This window comes from Hermetia illucens, chromosome 2, assembly GCF_905115235.1.
Source record: "Hermetia illucens chromosome 2, iHerIll2.2.curated.20191125, whole genome shotgun sequence".
Classification (NCBI taxonomy): Eukaryota; Metazoa; Arthropoda; class Insecta; order Diptera; family Stratiomyidae; genus Hermetia; species Hermetia illucens.
Window position 1 is genome coordinate 28323715 of NC_051850.1, and position 22439 is coordinate 28346153.

A 22439-nucleotide genomic window follows, 5' to 3' on the forward strand; every position below is an offset into this window, starting at 1 on the left:
TATCAAGCCATCGTTGTTTAGGCCTGCCTTTTGGTCGTTTACCATCGACTTCGATGTTCAGACCAATGTTGGCAAGTGAATTCTCGTTAGCACGAATTACATGACCATACCATCGAAGACGCCTCTCTCGCAACTTTTCCACGATCGGTGCAGCCCCATAACGATCGCGAATATCCTCATTTCGGATGTGATCAAAACGTGTCACGCCACTAGTCCAACGTAACATGTTCGTCTCCATTACCGCAAGACGCCGTTCATTGTCTTTTATAGTTGGCCAACACTCAGAACCATAGAGAGCGGGACGGACAACGTTGCAGTATTGAGACAATTTCCTGCCTCTGATTTTTCGAAAACCGGAAAGCATGCAGAATGCTCTTTGAAAAGAGTCCTTTCAAAGTAACTACTTCTGAAGACGAAGAAGTGGGACAGTTCCAGACGAAACACAAGGTCGTCCCCTCATCTTCCTTACATTGACTATAGATAGTCGAACCCACTAGATCCACTAGTATAAGATCGTGCGCTCCAATCCATTAATCTGGGATTAGGTTGTGCTATCTAGCATTCATATTTCATCTTCATTGTATCATCAGAGTCATAATTGACCTGGAATACAACCTTACGAGAATGCTGCAAGCTGCCCTACTTTCGAGTATTATATGATCTATTTTATTGTAGAAATAAAACCTCGGGAAGAGGAGTCATGTTTTCAGGACGCGTATAACCTACCAAGCGTTTTGCCATTAGCATCAGTGAGGAGACGGCTCTATTCCCAAGAAAGAACTGCTGAATTCATAGTCAATCAAAGAGGCAAATATGTAGGTCTGGCGTTCTTAGTTTTAGAACCGAAGCCAATCTAAACCTCAAACTAGAAAGGATTCTTAGTCGGCCGTGGTGCCTCGTATACTTGCTCCACCTCCTTGTATGGTAAGTACACACCGCTTTAATCCTGTGGGCAACCGTTTAAGGAACAGATTCTCACAAGTTGCCCGACCAAAAGCAAAGTACAGCCCCCAAGAATTCTCCTCCAAGTCCGACTCGCAAGGTACCAGGTAATCTCCGGAGAGGCTTTCTAGTAAAAGGCACTTCATAGGAGATATTGGGAGATATTGGGGCCTGATCGACGATCTCGTAATTGAAGTTGAAGAAAGATTGCCAATAGGAGTTGAACAACTCAAGGGAATATAATATTGAGCCCTAAGAATCCAATGAAAACCTAAGATGTCCGTAGTCAACTGAAAATTTTAATGAATGTCTTAGGGTTCTAGGTATGATACCTGCCAGGGAATGTTGATGTTTGCATGGTCACTTACCCAGGACTGGGAGCAGAAAAGTACCCCGGAGCGCTGGCATCTCTTCGATACTTTAGGGGTGGAATATAGGACGAAAACGGTATCATATGGCAAGGTCGGGGTTATACTGGTATCAGAGATGATTTTGACTGATATTTTGAAGAGGGCACTTGAAAAAGTGAGTCTGTGGGCCGTTGGACATAGATTTTATATAAATCTAACTAAGGCTGACCTGATACTATTCTCTACTAAGCCTAAGATACATGAGTTCCACCAGTTCCGACTGAATGGATAAATACTGTCACTTTCTATGATTTGAAGTTGAATTGCAGATTGAAGGGAACCGGCATAATTTTCTGCGCTCATAAGAAGTTGACAGTGAAAAAACGTAGTTCGTCCGATCTTCATCTATGGTCTAAATGTGTGATGGCCGTAGTGAGCAGAAAGTACAATAAGACCAATGTCTACAGGACCCAAAGAATAACGTGTAGAAACCCTGCTGTCAGGCTTTAAGAACTAGGATACTGCACCATGAGGTTTTACGATTACAGCAACTTCTTTTACCTGCTACCAAGAGAACCACATGTAGGCTGGTCTTGAAGAGAAACTTCGATAGGGCAGATTATAAGTTTGGAACTGTGTTGCAAGGTTATAAGACCTTATTTTTCACTGAAAAATCAAAGATTGACCGCGGAGTTAGACTGGGAGTCTTTTCAGATACACGAAACATATCTGAATCGTAGTCTTTCAGGATATATCGAAATCTTCCGAAGATACTGGTGACCCGGGTGGCTTATCGGCAAATGAGGTATGATCCGACCCTTAGACGAATTATCGCTATTATGACTGGCAGTCAGTTATTAACGCTGTAGAGTCAGTCGTGTAATCCTCTAAGCTGATGCAGGCGAGTGCTTATAGGACCACAGCGGCCTGCAAGTGGCACTGCCTAATAATAGATTATGCCACCTTATCTGCTGAACGAAGTTGCAATGAGAACGGAGAGGCCATCCTACACCTCTTTTGCGATAGCCCAGCTCCAGCCAGAGCCAGGCGCAGGATACTAGCAAAATCGTGCAATTTTAAGGAAATCTCTAAAGGCATGTTAAAGGAGTTACTAGGTTTCCAGAATTCCGCGGGCTCGCTCTAAGATTCAGAACCCACTAAATTTACCCCCTCCCCTCTCAATTAATTATTGCTCGATTGTCCCTTTTGATTAAAGGAAATTGACAAGCAATAATGATACACAAGGTTACAATCACGGAGCTCATTTTTAAGTACGAATTAGACTATTCGAAAACAAAATGGTGTCTAAATAGTCCGCAAACGATACGTACGACGTTGCCACGTACTATATTTATTCGTTCTTGGGATTAATGTTTAGATGGCGCATCGTTAGCTAAGCTTCTGACGAGAACATAATTGGTATCCGAACCATGCTCAAAATAAATTTACGCAACCACTCCATTAAGTGCAATTGCCTCCGCCGTAAATTCAAGTCTAAGAACTGGAAAATTATTCGCAAAAAAAAAGTATCTACGATTGTATTATATAATATCTAGCCTAGGTCAGTCCAATAAGAAATCAAGTTCAAGGTACTCTAAAAACTCCTCCAATATCGTATAATGCGCTTATAAATAATGCAAGAAGCACTTAAGGACGCATAAAGCGTCCCTAAACAGATCAACACGTCTCTCTGTAAATCCTCTTCTTCGGCATCACGAACATCAAAAAAAGGAAATTTGAATAAAATCCTATTACGCACTGAAAAGTTTTTAGAAAACCGGAAAAGCACTTCCCAGAATCAGGCGAGAAAAAAAAACACGAAATAAGATTTATGATTCGCTTGGAAAACATAATAAACTTCAAAACTTACACGAAATTCCCTCCAAGTCTTGTTTCATTTATCAGCAGGACGAAAACGGACGACCGAACATCAAGACTGCGTCAACTTATTTCATCTTTTCTCATCCCCATTCAGACATTTTTGCCCGAACATAGTTAGATATTATTTCTGAGATGATTATGAGGACAGTTTGCACATTCCATTAATCATATCAGAAAAGCAATTAGCATGACACAAGCTTTGCAGGACTTTACATTCATTAGGATGTAGACGTGGCTGCCTAGTTTGGGTATCCAAAAAGAAAGTATCTCTATGTACACATGTGCCTAAACCCCGAACTAGAAGATACTACACGAATTTCTTGGATGCTAAGAACAAAAACGGCGGAGGCTAGTGATAAATGAACGCCCTTATCCTGAAGACCTTAACCTATTCGAGCCTTCCCCAAAGGGAAGCTTAAGAAACGCAGGACTCCTGTTCGTTTTCCAGTCTCTCTTGCAAAAGAAATGAGCCCCATTAATGAAATATTTTATGTATTCTCCTTGTGCCACTCAACAACTCCCATTGTCACCCCTTTTGTACCCATTAAAGATAATATTCCACTAAAGACTGCATTAATTTCTGCACTCTAACAGCCTTGAATGAACCCTCGAACAGCTACTCGATGATTCCGCATAATCATCTCGCGAAAGTTATCCTTCTATACTCGTATTTGCCCGTTCTAAAAGTACTACCCGCAGGCGAACGATGCAGCCAAGCAAACTGATAGATGCAAATATTCCACGAGAAGGGCATGTCAATGATATCAAGCGTTTGCTTACTCTGGTGTATGCTATACACTCCGAGGGTCCTGGCAATATTGCCATCAGCATCCTGTGTAGGGCGCTATAGCTACCAATAGCGCCATTCAACCTATTATCCTAGAGACATCCTTTGTGATCGGAGCCAACAAATTGATTTCAGGCGGAACTTATTGCACTCTCGAATTGACTAGGTCATATGGTTAGGGACGGGACGAAAATATTCGTCCTTTCTGGTTGGGATTTTCTCTTCATGATGAAATCCAGTTTTTTTGTTGCGTTGGACATGGGTTTTCGTATAAAAGAAATCATCATCAATAACAGCAACAATTTATTGGAAATAAGGATACGGTCTGGAATGCTTGAACGGGGTAAAATTTGTGGGCGAGAATCTATGATAATGGAATTATAACAAGTGATAACAAAGGAAGTTCCTTCATTTTGGAACTGAAGCTATTAGGAGGGATGAAAGGGAAGTAGGAAGTGTAAGGGATGCGAAGGATGTCACTTGGGTGATAGAAGGTAAAAAGTTTGAAAGACTCACCGCTTGAACTGTTGATAGCAAAAAAGCCTTCCGGATTTCCCGACGTAATACGATATGTAATACGCTGATCCGGGTCGACATCGCGATCTTCGGCAACTATTTGTAGCACTTTCACCCCGGATGGGCTTCCTTCTGGTACGGAGGGGTAGTAGACTGCATTTTCTGTTAGAGGAACGTTATCGTTTTCGTTTTTTACTTCGATAAAGACCTGTTGAGAAGAGATTTACAACAATGAATTATACCATCCTTTTACTGCCGGATATTATAAAGTGAGGCAAAAATTCGTCCTTTTTGTTAAGGATTCTCGGCCCCTTTTATTACCTGGACGCAGGAATGCAATGGCACCACCGCTTGATCCTGAGCACAAACTGTTAGCCAGTAGTGGGGTTTCGTTTCAATGTCGAGGACTGCTGTTGTTCGTAAGGATCCTGAAAGATTGAAAAAGTGAAAACAATTAGTAAAGGATTTAGTTGCAAGTTTAGTTTTAAATTAATGAACATTTTCTAAATTTCGGGCCTTAAATTTAAAAGTCCTTTATACTGTTATACCAGCTATGTCAGATAGACTCCTTTCCAGGGCTTTGTGTGTCTTCTTGGGGACCTACGAATGAGTATCTGGCGCATTACAGAGAACTCATTTCTTGCGAAATTAGAAGACATACACTTCGCAGCATAAATATTTTGGGAGACTCGTTGAGCTTTCTCGAGCTAGAGGGGAAACTAGATTGAAGAAAGGTTCACATCTCTTATAATGTTTTTGTTTTCCCCGGTTTTGAAGACTTCCTTGGGGAAGCACGCTACTTAAGGAGCTTGTTTTGCGAAAGCAGACAGTAGACTGCGAAGCGACGATACGTTGGGCTATTGAAGCGTTAGACTTGACAATGGTGAACCCAATTAGTGTGCAGCAAAATTGTGTTGCTTGTTTTGTGCGGTTGGCGGACAAAAGTAGCATCGGCTTCAGGGGTCCAGATGAGATCTATTTTTCCTTCTTAGGAGACAAGTCTTCAAGCAGTTCGCTGAGCATTATTCTGAGATAGCATTTCTCGGAATTGACGGGAAGGCTAGCTGGAGAAAATATTGTCCAGGTAGGCTCTGATGGAAAGGAGCAGCATCTGATGAGTTGCCTCTGCCCTGGACGAAATCCTCAGTCAAGGTTGTAGTTTGCAGAATGTCTTTTCTCTATGATGAGGATCAGAGAAACCCTTCTTATGGTCCATGACTCTCCAAGCAGATGTTGGATGACCGGTAGAGGCAAATGATTCGTCGTTTCGGTTATAGTCACAAATAGTATACCAAATACCATTTGTTATTAAATGCAGTGGGACGCTCTTTCACTAGATAGTAATGACAGAATTGTGTGATTGCAATGACCAGAAGACGTACGTAAAAGTTTACGTACCTTGCGGATGCGTGGGTCCGCATTCGATCCTGAAAGTAAAACTATTTAAACAAACGCGCCGATTCGCGTGCACCTAAGGATGTCACCACACGCCAACAAACTGGAAGTAACAATAATAAAGACGACTCGATCGCCCGCGTGGAGACGTAAATCTCTAGGCCCGAGTGCCGTGATCGAAAGGGGGATTCACGACGAATTACATCCTCGATCGTTCTTCTCTCGTCCTCGTGAGCCCCAGAAAACACCTACTTTGAGACATCCACCAAAATAATGGCTGCGGATGTCAAGGAAGAGTTGAAACCTCAGAGGCCGCGTCTAAACATCTAAACATCTGTGGCAGGAGGAACAATGGTCGAGGATGTGATCCATCGTGAATCCTCCCTTTCAATCGCCGCACTCGGGTCCGAAGATTTACGGCTCCACGCGTGTGGTTGAGCTGCCCTATTTAAATAGTTTTTACTTCCAGTCCTCATTACAAGACCCAAGCAGAATAAGCCAACTCTTCTTCGTTGAGACGGAAACCGGAAAAAAATTCCTGATTACTCAAAAATAAAAAGACTACAAGTTTGGGACTAATCGTACCAAGTCTGCTTACGTAAAGCCAACAAATTCCTGTAAAATACTCTAATATCCTACAATTAGGTCCTATGAAAGCGAGTAAACATGCCTCACAACAGAAACACTGTCGACCTCTATCTGTGGCATGAAGTCCGTTGATGGTTAGCTATTGATTCCAGAGATTGAAGAAAATATTAATGGGAAATAAAATTTGCGCCAATACTGGCCGAATGGATCTCGGTTACAGTGGAATTAAATGCCTAACATAAAAGAAAGTTAAGGTGTATCCAGTGAGTACCATACACGGCAATCGGCGAAGAATCCGCTATTGTAAATATGAGGGTTTGTCGCGGCCGCTTTTTCGTTTCAGCCCCGCTTGGAAACTGGGAAGGGGCAGAGCAAGGGTAGATAAGAAACTTGATATTTTAATTTTTATCGAACATGGGTGGCCAGTTTTCTGCGGGATTTCTGAAACCGCAGTCCCGTGCCGCCTAACTTGAGGCAGCACTACTAGTTCCTCTGGCTGGGTTGGATTAGGTTTCACGTTGATCTGCAGTGCAGTGGTTGCGTGACTTTGACCGTGCCTTCTTCTATTTCTTCAGCCTTTGCCCCGTTCACAACTGGGGTCGGCTCGTCGTGATCGGTTTCACAATTTGACCCTATCAAATGCCTGATCTGGATGCAATCGGGAGGCTTTTAAATCTCCATCCAACGTATCAAGCCACCGTTGTTTCGGCCGGCCTGCTGTTCGTTTACCATCGACTTCGAAGTTCAGACTTATCTTCAAGACAGATGGCCTGATGGTCACTGTGGGTATAATGCTTACTCACCCGCCAGACCATCCCTTTCGCCAACGAGGTACTCAGGTAGGTTGGATGGACGACTGTGCCTAGTCCTCTGCCTCGGAAGGTGGGCACACATCCAACGTTGGCGAGTACGATATCCAGCTCCGAGAAGGTTTCAAGCAAGCTTTAGCCTCTGGTGTTCGTCACTCGACCTCCCTAGTCTAAAATTCACGTGTTGAAATCGCGGGAATGAGTTTGGGATTATGGTCCCAAGAGTCCAACACCAAGCCATCTAGCATGTCCTCACATTGCGCTAATGTTGCACTAAGAGGAGCATAGAAACTGTAGGTATGGACGCCATTGACTTTCGCCAGTACAAAGCCGGCTCTCTGGAATGGCATTGTCTCTTGAATGACTTGCCGTCCACATCCACATCCCCATAGCAACGTGCCGGTCATCTACTCCCCTTCTCCCTTTGCACAACATGCATCGTCGATTTCCAGTGCAGTCTTTGATAAGGTGGCCCTCTTCACCACACTACCTGCACCTTCTCGATCTATCGTACTCGCTAGAATATGTTGCTGCAAAGTGACCGAAATCGAGACATTTAAAGCCCTAAGTCGACACACGACCCAACCTATTCTTACCTTGGCCGCGGTAATCAGTTTATTCCCTGATTATATCGGCAAGCTAATAATAGCGGTCTGTGCACCTCCATATGCCTTCTTCATCCTTTTAATGGCGCTGTCTTCTAGATCGCTAAGGTTGGATTCTTCCCTTAGCGCAGCACAGATACCCACCGGTGATGTGACCTCGTCTTGGCCTTTGTTTGTTGCTTCCGAGCTTTCACGTCTGCTTGCTCACCTAGCACCTTCCCCACTTGGCCGCGAAAGCTATCCATTATCTTCTCGCTAGACTTGTTTAGTTCCAGCAACGGATCCCCCCTTTTGAGTACGCCTGATACGGGTCACACTGCCACCCAGTTCTGTCAGTTCCGGATCGGCTTTGACTTTCCGAAAACTTTGCCTGGAAGCTTGAAGACCTTATCATCTCTCTTTCTTTCTCCATATTCTGCTGCAAATTGTTTGTACTTTTTCCCTGATTACCGCTATAAACTCTCGAGTCGCTAACCCTCTTTTGCTAAGGCAATAATCGTTGAATAAAAAAGAATAAAAGAATCTAGCTCCGCCTTTGGTCGAAATATGGTCACGTTTTTCCGAAGATAGAGATGAGGCAGCGCCTGATGAATTGCTTCTGACATGAAAGGAACCATTTTCGACTCTGAACGAACTTAAAGTTTGTTGAGACTTCTTTAGAGGGTTGTTTTTTCCTTCGTTAGGAGTTTCAGCTATGGGTCTCTGAGCGTTTGAAAATTAGATAGTGAAATATTCCGATAGAAATTAAAATTTTCTGCTGGCGGTAGGTAGCTTGACGGTTTTCCAATTTTTGACGTTAAAGATTTCCGACAAAATATATATTTAATATATCTAACTAATTGTGATAAAATCTCTGGTCGACCTCCAAAAAAGTGCGGACCCGGACTTTCTTATAGGTCTGCTCTTTCTTAACCCGATCAATCCTACGTACCGATCTCTGAGCCATTCTTCCAGCTTAGTGACAAACTGATTGCTCCACTAGTTGTTCGGATTATTTACTTTGGAGAAGATGTTTTCTCGGATGGAGGCGTCTCCTGCTTTGGCGATACACTGCGTCATATGGAGAGTTCTCTCCGTTGAGGTGCTTGCCTTACAAGGCTGGTGTACAGTCACAGGAATGTTTACTCATCCAATATTTGTGCAGACCAATCTGATGGTCTCCAATTATGTGGTTGCCCCCATAGTTTAAAGATTAGTGCCTCACAGTTGCTCTGGGTATACTCCTTACTTAGATACTCACTATTGACATAAATCATGTCTACAACTATGATGGGCCCCTTTTCTGATAAGTAATTCCATCACCCTCGTTGGCGAAAAGTATGTCTAACTACACAAAACCTTTGAATAAACTATACTCGCCATCTGAGACTGCTCAAGTGAGGATGTGTTCGGTCGTTAAGTTCGATGAGATAATCGGCTCCACCTGCGTGATTTATTTTTTCTGTCTTACCAAGGGCTGAAATACTAAACCCACCACCTTCCCGAACTTGAGAGCAAATAGGCAAACCATCGAGCGTCGTTCCAGTATAGGCTTGATGTAACAGCGTTACAGGAGATGGGTTGGACAGGGACCGGCTTTGATAATTTCTCCTATCTAGGGTCGAAAATCACAACCGATAACAACTACGATGATGAAATCCGCGCACGGTTGTTGTCAGCTAACAGAGCCTATTTCAGCTTACAAAAATTGTTCCGCTCGAAACGTCTCACCATAGGGCCAAGGCTCTTACTGTATAAGACAATGATCGTGCCCGTCCTCATGTATTCCTCGAAGACTTGCGAACTCTTGGTCGCGCTCGAGAGAAGAATCCTACCAAGGATTTTTGGCCCCCTACATGAGGATGGACGATTCCGTAGCCTACATAACGACGAAATCTATGAGCGATACCACGACGGTCAGGTTGTGGATAAAATCCAGCTTAATAGGCTACGGTGGGCGGGTCACTTAATCTGGATGGATGAGTATGATCCCGCCCCGAAAGTCTATAAGGGCAATATCTATGGTAGAAAAAGAAGACGAGGCAGAACCTGCCTGAGATGGGGCGATGGCGTAGATCAAGACGCCAGACAGCTTTTAGGGATATCGAATTGGTGGACCTCGACGCAAAACCGAGATTTCTTGAGTTCCTTATTAAGGCAAGCCTAGACCGGATACCGATTGTTGCGGCATTGATGATGATGATCATCGAGCGTCGATGAGTAGTGCAGTAGAGGTGCACTTAAGGACGGACGGATGTGAATAAGCATAATTCACCTCTTTTTCAATGTAAACAGCCGGCATTAACAGAGGATGTAGTATAGACGCATCCTGTAGTATCCAGAAACTACACGACAAGATTTGAGATAAGATATCCAAACTGGTAAACCAGAATTGAAGAAACAGGTCCAGGAATGTGAATAATTAGCATCGGACCATAAAATTAACACCATTCGCGAAAATGCCTCATTATAGTCACATAATGCTTTACGGCATAAGTGAAAAACGCGCCAACCATATCTGATTTCAACTTATTTATCGCTACTCCATCCCAATTAATTAAATTCGCAGACAATAGGCCCTGTTTTTTCTGGTGCTTCATTGGCTTAGTGACGCCGCTCTCAATACTGTAGCTAATCCTAAATCAATCTGTTTATTCTTCGTAAAATCCCATATGTATGTGGGCTTTCTTGGAAAATATCATTCGATTTTCCAAAAATATCTAAAATATAGCAGTTGGCTTTGAGCAAACCAGCGTGATCACCTTTCGATCTTTTAATGAAATAATGACCTGACAGACACTATCTTGCGATATAATCTGTCTTCCCGCTGTGGTTATTCCAAATAGGCTGTGAAATACTGTCAGCAAGTGGATCTTCTTAAAGCATACGAATTGGATTATTAAAAAAATCTTAGATGGAAGTTTGTCAAATCTTGTTCCATACAAATTTACAATACCAGTTTGTGTATATGACAACGGAATGTGCCCTTGTGAAATTTTAATTTTCGAGCCTCCAATAAATCCCATAATAATTCCATCGAAAAGACAAGTATTTATTGCCGAAATATAATTTCATGCTTGGAAAAACACTAACGACTTCCCAATTCCTCCAACAATCGAAACAGCGAAAAAAACAGGACCAATTAAACGTCCGTCTTTGTAGGGTTTCTCCATGGCTAATTAATAGTTTCCGAAACACAAACTTTCTTCGAACACGCATTAACAAGGGCCGTAAAAGCCCATAAAAATCTGGCAACATTCCTTTCAATCATAAATTCCGTGGCCCCAATTTCACTGGCCCCCGTCAATTCTGCCCCATGGCCACCAGACTTATCGAAGACTATCAAGATTCTAGATACGGAACTGGGATGTCCTTCTAGTCGCGGATAATAAGGGCAGGCAACAATTAAAACCATGGGAAAAAGTAGAAGATTGAAAATGTCAGAGCCTGAATGGAGGGCAGTGAAAATGGGAAAACAATTGACCCTTTTGTGTGGACAAAGGAAATCACGGCAAAGGAGCGAGTGGCTAGGACAACGATAGTCGACGCAATAAACATCATTTTTATGGGGAAGACTTTCTCGTAAGGAAACAAACAACTTATGCAATAAAAAATTAGATAAATATCTCAAGTGGCCATAAAAATCGTCTGTTCTTCTTTATTTTGTTCTCCTAATTAATTTAAATTAAAAGTTTCGTTCAGAAAAGGTGCAGGACGTCTTTGTTCAATTATTTGTGTCCCTTTAGAGTGGAATAGCGTCACACAGAATAGAAGATTACGTAAGAATCTTTCCGCTTAGCCTCAATCTTTTCTCAGATTATTCTTATCTCGTCTCTTGAGAAAGGTGGCAATAGGACAATGAAGAAAATGGATCCGAATAGAAAATCCATTTGAGAAGTTTCCAATTGCAGTCGAGAAAATGAAAACGTGCTGAATCTGGAATAGGGCAAAACAAAGAAGTCTCATAAAAGTCTCTTTCCATCCTTAGTTTTGCAGTAAGCTCCCCGATATCCTTTATTGTTACGACACTCGTAGCACCGTTGCAGCGTGGTGCGCTCACAGTTTCCACTCATTATCGTTTCGCGGGGAAAACATTCGCTTCCAGTAGCCAAGACCACAGACTCGAACATCCATTCAGAATTGTAAATAGGATCCTCTTTTCTATTCAAGACAACCTATTTGTTCCTTGGGACTGATTTCCTATTATATAATATATTGTGTACTCCACAGGACCTGGGAAAATGTCTTGCCTCACCCTAGGCTCCTGCGAGCGAACTTTCTCGCCCCGGTCTATGTAGTGGAATTACTTCAAGTGAGTCGACACCGAAGGTAATCCTTGTTAGCGTTACACTCTTATTCATAGATTCCTTTCCATTTGAACCAAGCCACTTAGAAGTAATTCGGTAAGAAAAGGGATTTTATTCTTTGATTTCGACCGCACTTGTTCCTCCGCCTCTCGCCCGGCGCAGACCGGAATGCCAAGCTTGCTACTAACTATTCCAGCACACAACGGAATATATAGTGGCATTGAGGGCGACCGATAGGAAAAACAAAAGTAAAATGAAACCAGAATGAGAATCAGGGAAAAGTATAGACGGAACAATACCACTCGAGTAGAGAGTATTAAACTAACTAGGGACCTATTTTGTTAATTGAATAAATTCATGAGAATTACGTCCTGAAGGACTCTTTTGTATTGAATAGATGTCGTAAAACAGGTCCTGATAGTTTGTAAGACTGGAGACTCAATAATGATGCGGCTTTCGAGGCGTAGGTCAATTTATTTGAAGGACAAAGCAAAACGATTTAGATGGATTCTGTTCAACTATTGTTCCTTGGAGATTAATGGGATAGAAACATATTAGCTTTTGCGAAATATGAGTCAATGAAAAAAACATGCCAATTAGAAGAAATGCGGGAACTGGGAACATAAAGGGATAAGACTGGTGGATGTCCATTCAGTTGAGCACAGGCCATTATTACGGGTGATTAAGGCTTATATTGACCCTCTATATTCACGTATTCGGCCCCTTTTCTGGGAAAAAAATATTAGGGGCTGTCAGAGATAGTATTACAAAAAGGCACGCATTTGTAATCGAGCACCCACCCAAAGCCGAAAGTCATTGCGAAGGAGTATCAAAGTCAACAATAGACATTGGGAAAAAAGGGCACAGGTGGGGGGTCGGGAACGGTCAAACTACTATCCTTGAGTTGACTTTTGGCTCTTAACTCTTTTATGGATCTTTAAAGCCCACAAAAATAAAAGTTACTGATTACTCAAATTGGATGAATATGCGGACAACAGAAAATTAACTAATCTTTTGGATCTGGAAGTATTTGAATCCTTTATTAAAAACTGTGCTATGAGAACTCCTCGGGAGGACTTCACTTGAGGAGTGAAGTTAACAACTAACAATTCTATGACTGACTTGACTATACTTTCGATGGCTACCCTTCAGTGGAGTTAAGATTTTAGTTGAGGACTTCAATGCCGCTATAATTTCTGGGGATCTTTGAACCGAATCCTTCTTCCATCTGTATCAGTTAAGGAAGCAATTGGTGGTTTCTAAGAATAGGTCGGTGAAACAAATGATCATTTTCAACCCCCGCATTTTCTACCTCTCCAACAAATGCCAAAACTATGATCGGCTTCGGAGAGTACCAATGAAGACCATTCATTTGATGTCCCACACTACCATATTTGATGAAAAAGAATGTTAACTCCCCCCCCCCCTTACTTGTATCCTCAACGTAAAACGATGTAACGCCCTGCATGTGTGGGCATTACATCGAATTTCGTGTCAATCGCTACAGTCGTTTCTGAGAACAGTACATGTAACAGATAGATCGACTGACAGAGCAACACGCAGATTTACTCCTTTATGTTATCATAGGCCTAAGCAGAGTAAATCTCACGCTCACCATAAGAAGATCGAGTCATCACTGCGCAAAACAGCGATGATCAAGATGAATCAGGACTCAATGCTGGACCTGCAAGGATCTAGATTTGATCACCACAAAAGCAGAAATCTGTGAGGCCTTAAAGACTCAACTTGAATTAGATTGGATCCTTGAGCCCAATCTGATAAAGCTACGTAATGCATATGCATAACCACAATAGCTCTGCCATTCGAAGCAGCGAAGCCGTTGGTGAAATTTGCGTCGGCTGAGTTAGCTATCGATGGCGAGAACAAATATCGTCAAAGAGGCGTTTCAAATGTCTGGAATTGGGGCACATTTCGAGAAACTATTGAAGCAAGTACAATAGGAGTAAATTGTGCCAAAGAAGGGCATATTGCCAAAGAGCACAATGAGAATTCCAAATGTCTGCTATGAAAAGAAACACAGAGAAAAATGGACCATATCATAGCTAGTTATAGATGTGCGGCATTCAAGAAGGCGATTCCAGCTTTTCGCAAATGAAGCTCCTATAGCTGAATTTAAACCATTGCCTGGACCTGCTCTCCCAAAGCGTCCTTGAAAACAAAATTAACGTTGCCTTCATATGTGAATATTCCAAAGACCTCCACAGTGGTGGTGTTGTATCAGACAGAAACGGAAAAGCGGCAATTTGGACCTGCGGAAACAGAGAAATAGCCCAGAAGACGGATTCACACGAGCTAACGTAGGCGAATTCCCATATTCAATTGCTACGCTAAGCCTCAGCGTTTTGATGGTGGAAAAAATAGCTTCCGAAGCAAGCCACTCCAATCTTAACGCTTGAGCTGAAGTTTGAGGTAATCGGGAAACAAATGCAAGGGGTCGCATATTGTACGAGGCATTTTTAAGTGTGAAAGTCGTTCTGGCAAATACTGACGACGTCAATGCTTTCGGAAACGGGATATAGGACGAATGAGAGCCCTTACGTTTGTTAACTATACATTATTTAAGGATCGCCAATGGCAGGTGAGTGAGGCATATACGCAAAGCGACTACCAGGCCATCATCTATCAGATGAAGTGTAGGAGCAAAACATATCAAGTAACTGCAATAGCGGGTTGGACATACCAGTAATTTGATAAGCAAATTTTTGAAGAAATACTTCTGCAGGAGACGATGCCGATGGGAAACACAGAAGCAAGAATGACGCAGGCTCTTGAAAGCATACAGAAAGGATGGATGCTTCCATGATACGACCCACTGTACTCAAGAAACGAATGTCCAACTTTTGGCAGAATGCCGAAATTGAAAAATTTCGCAAAGTCTACCTTAAAGCCGGGAGAGACAGCCAACGTAGCCAACCTGAGTCTGAGGAGCTGCGCAACTGGAAAGAATTGCAAGCAGCCATCTCTAGAAGTAAAACTGAACACTTCAAAAGTTATGCAAGAAAGACTCCGACCCATGGGGCAGTGCATACAAGGCAGTCATGGCATCAGTCAAGGGTAAACGCTCCCCACTGATCAGCAACACTGATTTGTTGCGGGATATCATTAGTAGTCTCTTCCTATAAGTTTCAGCTGAGAAGAAGATTGTCGAATAAAGTTCCAGGCTTACACGCCATTCCGAAAAAAGCTCTGGTAGAAACGATCAAGACAATTCCAAGCTAATTCGCTGCAACGAACGGCAATACCTATTGTCAATGCGATTAGTGTAGTGGCGAAAATTAAAAGTTTGATGAGTCCAGCTTTTTTTAGATATTTGGAGACATAGTCAAAGCGTGAAAAAGCAACCAAGGCAGGATGAACTGCTATAAAAAAGATGGTGAAAGAAGCCATCGATTCAAAGTGTAGAGCATATGAAGTGATTCTCGCTGATAGCCATAGACCCTTATGTGGAAAATAGCGTGTCAACTATATCCACGCACCATCGCTGTTGATGCCTGTCTATCAACTTCACCACTCCGTACGACTTTCCGAGAAACTGGTACACGTTCTCTGCTGTTCTGAGCCTTATTTGATGCTGCCGTCCCAGAAATAACGCTTCCTAGAGAGGCAAATTATTCAACGTCGTTCAACAACGTGAAGATCCCTATGCTTTAGGAATGAAAACGTGTGTGTTAGAATGGGCAATGTGATTCAAGGGAGGCCGTAGAGGTAGGTAGGTAGATGGTGAGCGCATGAAAGCGCTCTTGTCACCTCCCAGGAATGTGAACTTTCTGCGCCCGCGTATCACATCAGTATTTGTATGTTATCTCACTACAATATCAGCAAAAAAACGCACGCCAGATATTACACTTATCCATAAATATGTCCGGATGGCTCAAGTGGTTAGAGCGCTGGGTTGTCGTAGCGGAAGGTCGCGGTTCAAATCTCGCTGGGGGCAGAGGAATTTGTTATCGTGACTGGATGTCGGACACCAGTCGACTCAGCTGTGAATGAGTACCTGAGTCAAATCAGGGTAATAATCTCGGGCGAGCGCAATGCTGACCACATTGCCTCCCACAGTGTACTGTGGTGTACCGTTTTGGTCTTGAATGAAGTGCTCTAACACACTTCAAGGCCCTGATCCAATATGGATTGTTACGCCAACGATTATTATTATATATAAATAAAAACACATGCGAGAGTCGATCTATGAGAATTTGTGATCCTGCTTGCTTAGTCGCAGCCAAGATTGGATAAGTCGAATAGTGTTTGAATGTAAAACTGCCACACGTTAACAAAGCCAACATTCCTGACAACTGAATAACCTAAACAAAGCACATACCTTATCTGCAATCAGGAAGGGGTATACCTAGAAAGATTTCTGCCTACGAACTGGATGTTGTCCGACGCATTAACAACACTCGATCCGCTTTCGCTGCTTTGTCTAAAATCTGGACATGTAGTTGTCTCAACACCTTTCTGTAATAGCTATATGGGAGTACCATATTGAAAATGACCCTTACTGTCACTCGAGGCTCTAAGCCTTCATCAACACCTGTCTGCATCATATCATCGGAGAACGCTGCTCTGATGCAATAACAAACGAAAAACTTGGTGGACGCCCAGCCTTGTCACTCGTACCCAATGCCATTGGAAAGCACAGGTTGTGGATAGGTCAGACACTAAGGAGAAGCGACAAATGGTCGCCCCGCCATGTACTCTCCAAAGATGGGCAACGAATGGGCCAAGAACGCTTGGCACAGAAAAGTAGAGAAAGGAAGAGTACAGGAGCTTACTATAAGCTAAATTTGAAAATGAAATAAAAAAAATAACGGCTCGATCGCGCGCATGAAGTCGTAAAACTCAGGACCAGAACGCCGCGATCGAAAAGGAGGACCTAGAACGGATCTTATCCTCAATTAATGTTTCCCCTGCCTCAGATGTATAGCGAAGCGCGGCCTTGGAGGTTCCCTCCCTGCCTTCGCATCTTCAGGCCATTATATTGAAGGGTTGCGCGGGGTCAAAGAGAAAGAATTTAGCTCGAATCCATTACAAATTATATTCTAAATCATGAACTTCACCAATATAAAAATAGAGATAACCAAAATAACCCAACCAGACCTCTGTTTAATAAATTTTTTTAGTAGTGTCATTTAGAACATTTGGGTCCTCATCACACAGTTGCTTTTTCGTTCGTTAGGAATTCCGGGTAAAAATTAAAAATTAATGCACTCGTTTTTCGTCACCTCCTGCCGACGTTGTCTAGTTGAAACACAACCTGCCGAACTTCTGGCCGGCGAGAAGATACAAAAAGAGGCATTCAGTTATTTCAAGCAAGAGAAAGCTTCGTTGAATTTACTCGTTGCTTGATTTTTAAACAATTTCTTGTTTTTCGGAGATCTCACTGACAGTGACACTCTAATGCTAATTCAGCAAATATTGGAATGTTGGGGATAAATCAACCCTTTTCACTCCAATTCCAGAGTTTAGCCGATTATGGAAAATTCGCCAGAAATCCAGCCTTGATGATCACCGATTCCTGAAGTTGTTTGATCGCCTCTCCGGACTGTAGCTGAACTTTTAATTTCAGTATAGAACTGAATCTCAGATAGAAATTAAGCTTCTCAAGTTTTAGTTTTCGAATTGATGTTTCCGATCTCTCTACTAAAGGCGACAATCAAAACAACATTCACCTCACAGTCAAAATGCGGAAAGTTACACACTCCCACCGAACAATTCACTCTAGTAAGAAACTTCGAGGATTCTTCTATTTAGGACTTTAATGACTTCTCATCGAAAACTAAGCGAAATGCACGCCAGGATCAAGCCTAATACACTGCTCATACCAAAAACTCCACAACTCTCCTCTTCCGAAGCCAAAAGCGATCTTCTCTCATGTCCAGTTCATCAGCTGCCCCTATAATCAACCGGTCCCGGTCCCGCTAATCCTGGTTCCGCCGAACACAGCCTTGAACTTAAAAATTCAGGCAATTCTTCTTGACAACAATCAATCGCCTGCCTGCGCCCAATAATGTGTAATTTGAAAAGTTTATGAGGGTCAAAGAACGATTGGCTTCGTCAGTTTTTATGTGCACCAGTTGGAAATCATTAAAGCATAAAATTTGAAATTGGTTAAATGAAATTAAGTTCTTGAATTTAGGGGAAAGTGACCAGTTGTGAGGTTGTTTTAGAAATAAGTAAAATTAATTATTTGAAATGTTAACTATTGCATGGAAATGAAGGACGGAATGCGAATTATGACATTAGGATGAATAATTGGCAAAGCTAAGGGCCGTAGCAGATTAGACAACATAGCCTCGTACTAGGGTAGTGGATTAGCAGAGCACCAGGGGCTAGGGATGTTCGCGGAGCTAAAAATCGCGGAGCATTCGTTTTGAGTGTGGCAATTGAAGAGGTATCTACGTCTTGCGCATCACAGAACATTTCAATAACTTGGTCAACAGAAAGAGGGCTGTTTTCCGGATCCTCCTCCACTGAGAACATCAACAACACCCTCCTATTCATTTTAGAACAGTGTGCGGAGCTTAGATCTTCGCTGTACCTGCTCTTCATCGATTTGAGAAAAATTTCGATAGTGTGAACAGGGAGTGTATCTGACATGCTCTACGCAGGAGAAACTAAGCTATTCTTGTAAAACCAACATCAGTACAGCAAAAACTGATCGATTGTTGGTTTTGATGGAAATCTTAATTAGAAAATTTCATTCTGATTACAGTGTAGCTCCTACACCTTGTGAACCAATATGCTCCTTTTATGATTGACAATATGAATGAAAATCGCTTGTGTTGACAGACGCCAATCGATGATTTAAACAAATCATGTGGTACTTTTGGGCGAACTTCCTTCCACATCATTAACACGACTACCCCCAATTTTAATATAAAATTCGATTAAAAATTAATACGAATACAAACAGCTTTCTATTAATTTGTAAATATAATTTCATTGAATGGACGTGCGTCACATATTTCGTCCTCTCAGGTGCAGTGATACATGTTCATAGCGAAATTACTAATCATGAATTCAATTTATTTCGGATTTCACTAGCTCAAATTTGATTGGATGATTCCGTAGCTAAAACAATCATCTAATTCTCGAATATACAAAATCCGTATCATCCAGCAATAGTTCCGCTTCCCTGCATTCACTTCCGCAAGTCCAGCCAAAACTCCAATTGAAGCCACATCCAGCCTAGGTCAATCTTATATTCCAAAACAGTACGCTGGGCCAGATTTGTCCATCCCCGGCCCAGCCGCACCAGGCAAGCATTCGTCGCAATTAAAATTAGTTCATTATGATAGTCAATTATGATTAATTAACCTCAGGCTCAGAGGATGGCTAATACAGAGCGGAGCCCCCGCAAGCTCGATTCCCACTATCCATCCTCGGTAGACTCAAAGGTCAGCGCTCACTCATGCGAGCCCTCAAGCGTCCTGCGTGCGCTTTCAATTATGTTAACAATTTGTGGATATGGATTCCTGTGAATGCGTAATTTCGCCGTGAATAATGTCATTAAATTTTCTGCTATTTGCATCTCGTTTGTGTTAGACACAATGAGTTTGTCGTCTAATCTGATTTCCGTAAAATTCCGACACGGAAAACGATTCAGGACTGACTCCAGCGTGCAACGAATTTAATTTGAAAAGCGGAATCTTTCCCAGGTATAGGTGGTGCAGGAACACGTTGGAAGTTTCGGAATTTCCTTAGATGCGCCTTACAAAGTCGGAATTCATTTGAATACTTTAGTGGGTTCGAATAAATTTACCTCCCAAGATTAATATTTAATAATGGCGGACCAGGGCGAGAGTGGTCTGGAAAAGGTGCGTGCATGGTAGCCTGCAGACAGTTTGTACTTTTTTAATTAATATTCCTGCTGGTCTGTCTTTGCTTTGGCTTCGAAGAGGAAGCTGCTAAGGGAAAAAAACGGAGATGGAACTCTGACGATTATGAAATATTCTTGCGTCGTTCTTGCCTGTCCTCGGCTCCAGACGCAGCACGAAGAGGGATTTTATTAAACTTTCTCAATTTGAAAATGTTAACTAAGCTGGGGTCAAGTGGTTGAGTTAACAAGTTGCAATTGGAGACAGAAACTTGTACGGTCGTGCATTTTCATGGACGTCTTTTAGTGTTATTCCTCCGGGGACTTGTGACTCGCTATCAATTAAGAAGAAAAATTGAATGAACTAATCTTTTGATTTAATGAATAAGTGGCTTTGTTAGCTGGAATGGAAGCTGCTATGCCATGATAATTCTAGGGTCCTTGGTCGGAAAAATGTAAATCAGAAATGCAAGAAATGTAAATGGAAGATAAATTTACTGTAGATAATTATTGAAAAAAATAAAAAATCATTTACATTATCTTTTAGCCTTCTTATTGGTCCAAGAATGTGGGCTTGGGGAAAATCAAGAAAAGTGCAGCTACCCAGACTCTGCCTCAACTCTGCCCTCTGAGCAGCGTATCCGAAAATAATGATAGATATTGTTTGCTCTAGGGCAGAGGTAAAGTAGCAAGCGTTTAATATAGAGCCTGAAATGTCTGACCACATGAAAGGAGACCAGAACGCAGTACGGCAAGTAAGGTATACATGGTTACCATTTTCTCCTTGGTGAGGTGTAGCACGTTAACCACATCTACACGCGATCGCCCGCCGTTACCTGAAATGCGATTCAACTCCCCCACGATTTTCTGAGACGCTTGCACTCCTCTTCCACTGTTCTGCGCCAAAGACCCTTGGGGCGGTACTCCCAAATTGGAAGAACGTATTCCACTGTCGCCCGTCCTTAATGTATGACCTATCCACTATCACCTCCGATTTCCAATCAGAGTGCGTACGAGTGCCATGCCTGTGAAAATTGGCTGTATCATTTTGCACCCAGTACAGAACAGAACCAGTCCACCCAACTACTGGCCTATGCTGACGATATCGACATCATGGGAAGAACCACCCGAGACGTACAAACTGCCTTCATCCAGGTCGAGCAGGCGGCAATGGGCGCGAGATCTTGGGCTGCACATCAATGAAGGCAAGACAAAATATATGGTGGTAACGTCAGCACCGAAGACGAATCAACCAACAACATCAAACCGCACTGGTCAAACACGAAGAAGAATAAGGATAGGAGAATACAACTTTAAGACCGTTGATAATTTCTCCTATCTAGGCTCGAAAATCACAACCGATAACAGCTACGATGATGAAATCCGCGCACAGTTGTTGTCAGCCAACAGAGCCTATTTCAGCTTACAAAAACTGTTCCGCTCGAAACGTCTCACCATAGGGTCAAAGCTCTCACTGTACAAGACAATGATCTTGCCAGTCCTCATATATTCCTCGGAGACTTGGGTTCTTAGCAAGAAGAATTGCGAAGAATTTTTGGCCCCCTACATGAGGATGGACGATTCCGTATCCTACATAACGACGAAATCTATGAGCGATACCATGACCGTCCGGTTGTGGATAAAATCCGGCTCAACAGGTTACGGTGGGCGGGTCACTTAATCCATATGGATGAGGATGATCCCACCCGGAAAGTCTATAAGGGCAATATCTATGGTAGAAAAAGAAGACGAGGCAGACCCTGCCTAAGATGGAGCGATAGCGTAGGCCAGGATGCCAGACAGCTTTTAGGGATATCGAATTGGTGGACCTCGGCGCAAAACCGGGATGTCTGGAGTTCCTTATTAAGGCAGGCCTAGACCGGATACCGGTTGTTGCGCCGTTGATGATGATAACAGAACAGGCTAAAATCGAAGACAGAGAGAGCAGAGATCAGCTTCTAGTGTTGAAGAGGCGGTGAAAAGTAGGACACGACTACTTTTTATCTGATCGGGAAGATTCTTTTCGTATCGATCTGTGCGATTAATGCAAAATAAAGGAAACATTATATTTTTATATGCCAAGCCTTCTCTAGGGAACGTAAGAGGCAAGATGGGATAATTTTGAAAATCCTCTCTCTATGTGTGTGCGAGATTTTGTGTTGATTAGTTTCACGAGGCTTCAGCAAACTAAAGATACAAAGCTTAGCGACGCTTACGATAGCTCCCAACGAGAACGAAATGGCAGAAATGTTGGCTATGACACCAGCGGTTACCATATATTCTCAGTGGTCAATGGAATTATTTGAATGCAGTCCTTCCTTAGAGGAATCCGCGTCCTGGGGGAGAGCGATCGGAAGACTAAGTTTTTCGTTGTTGTTTGAATGTGAAAACAAAGGTGCATTAATGTACATTGATACTTGAACCTGGTTTATGAAAGAAGCGA

General features: G+C 42.6%; 1 protein-coding gene across 11 annotated transcripts in view; it reads right to left on the minus strand.

The window, feature by feature from the left end:
• LOC119649845 (fat-like cadherin-related tumor suppressor homolog) overlaps nt 1-22439 on the minus strand; it is a 396664-nt gene that overhangs the window by 171080 nt on the left and 203145 nt on the right. For all 11 annotated transcript variants that reach the window (XM_038052198.1, XM_038052197.1, XM_038052196.1 and 8 more), the window contains exons 5-6: nt 4798-4904; nt 4477-4684 (exon numbers count right to left, since the gene is read on the minus strand). In XM_038052198.1, the coding sequence (XP_037908126.1) occupies nt 4477-4684; nt 4798-4904 (315 nt within the window). The remainder of the gene's footprint in view (nt 1-4476; nt 4685-4797; nt 4905-22439) is intronic.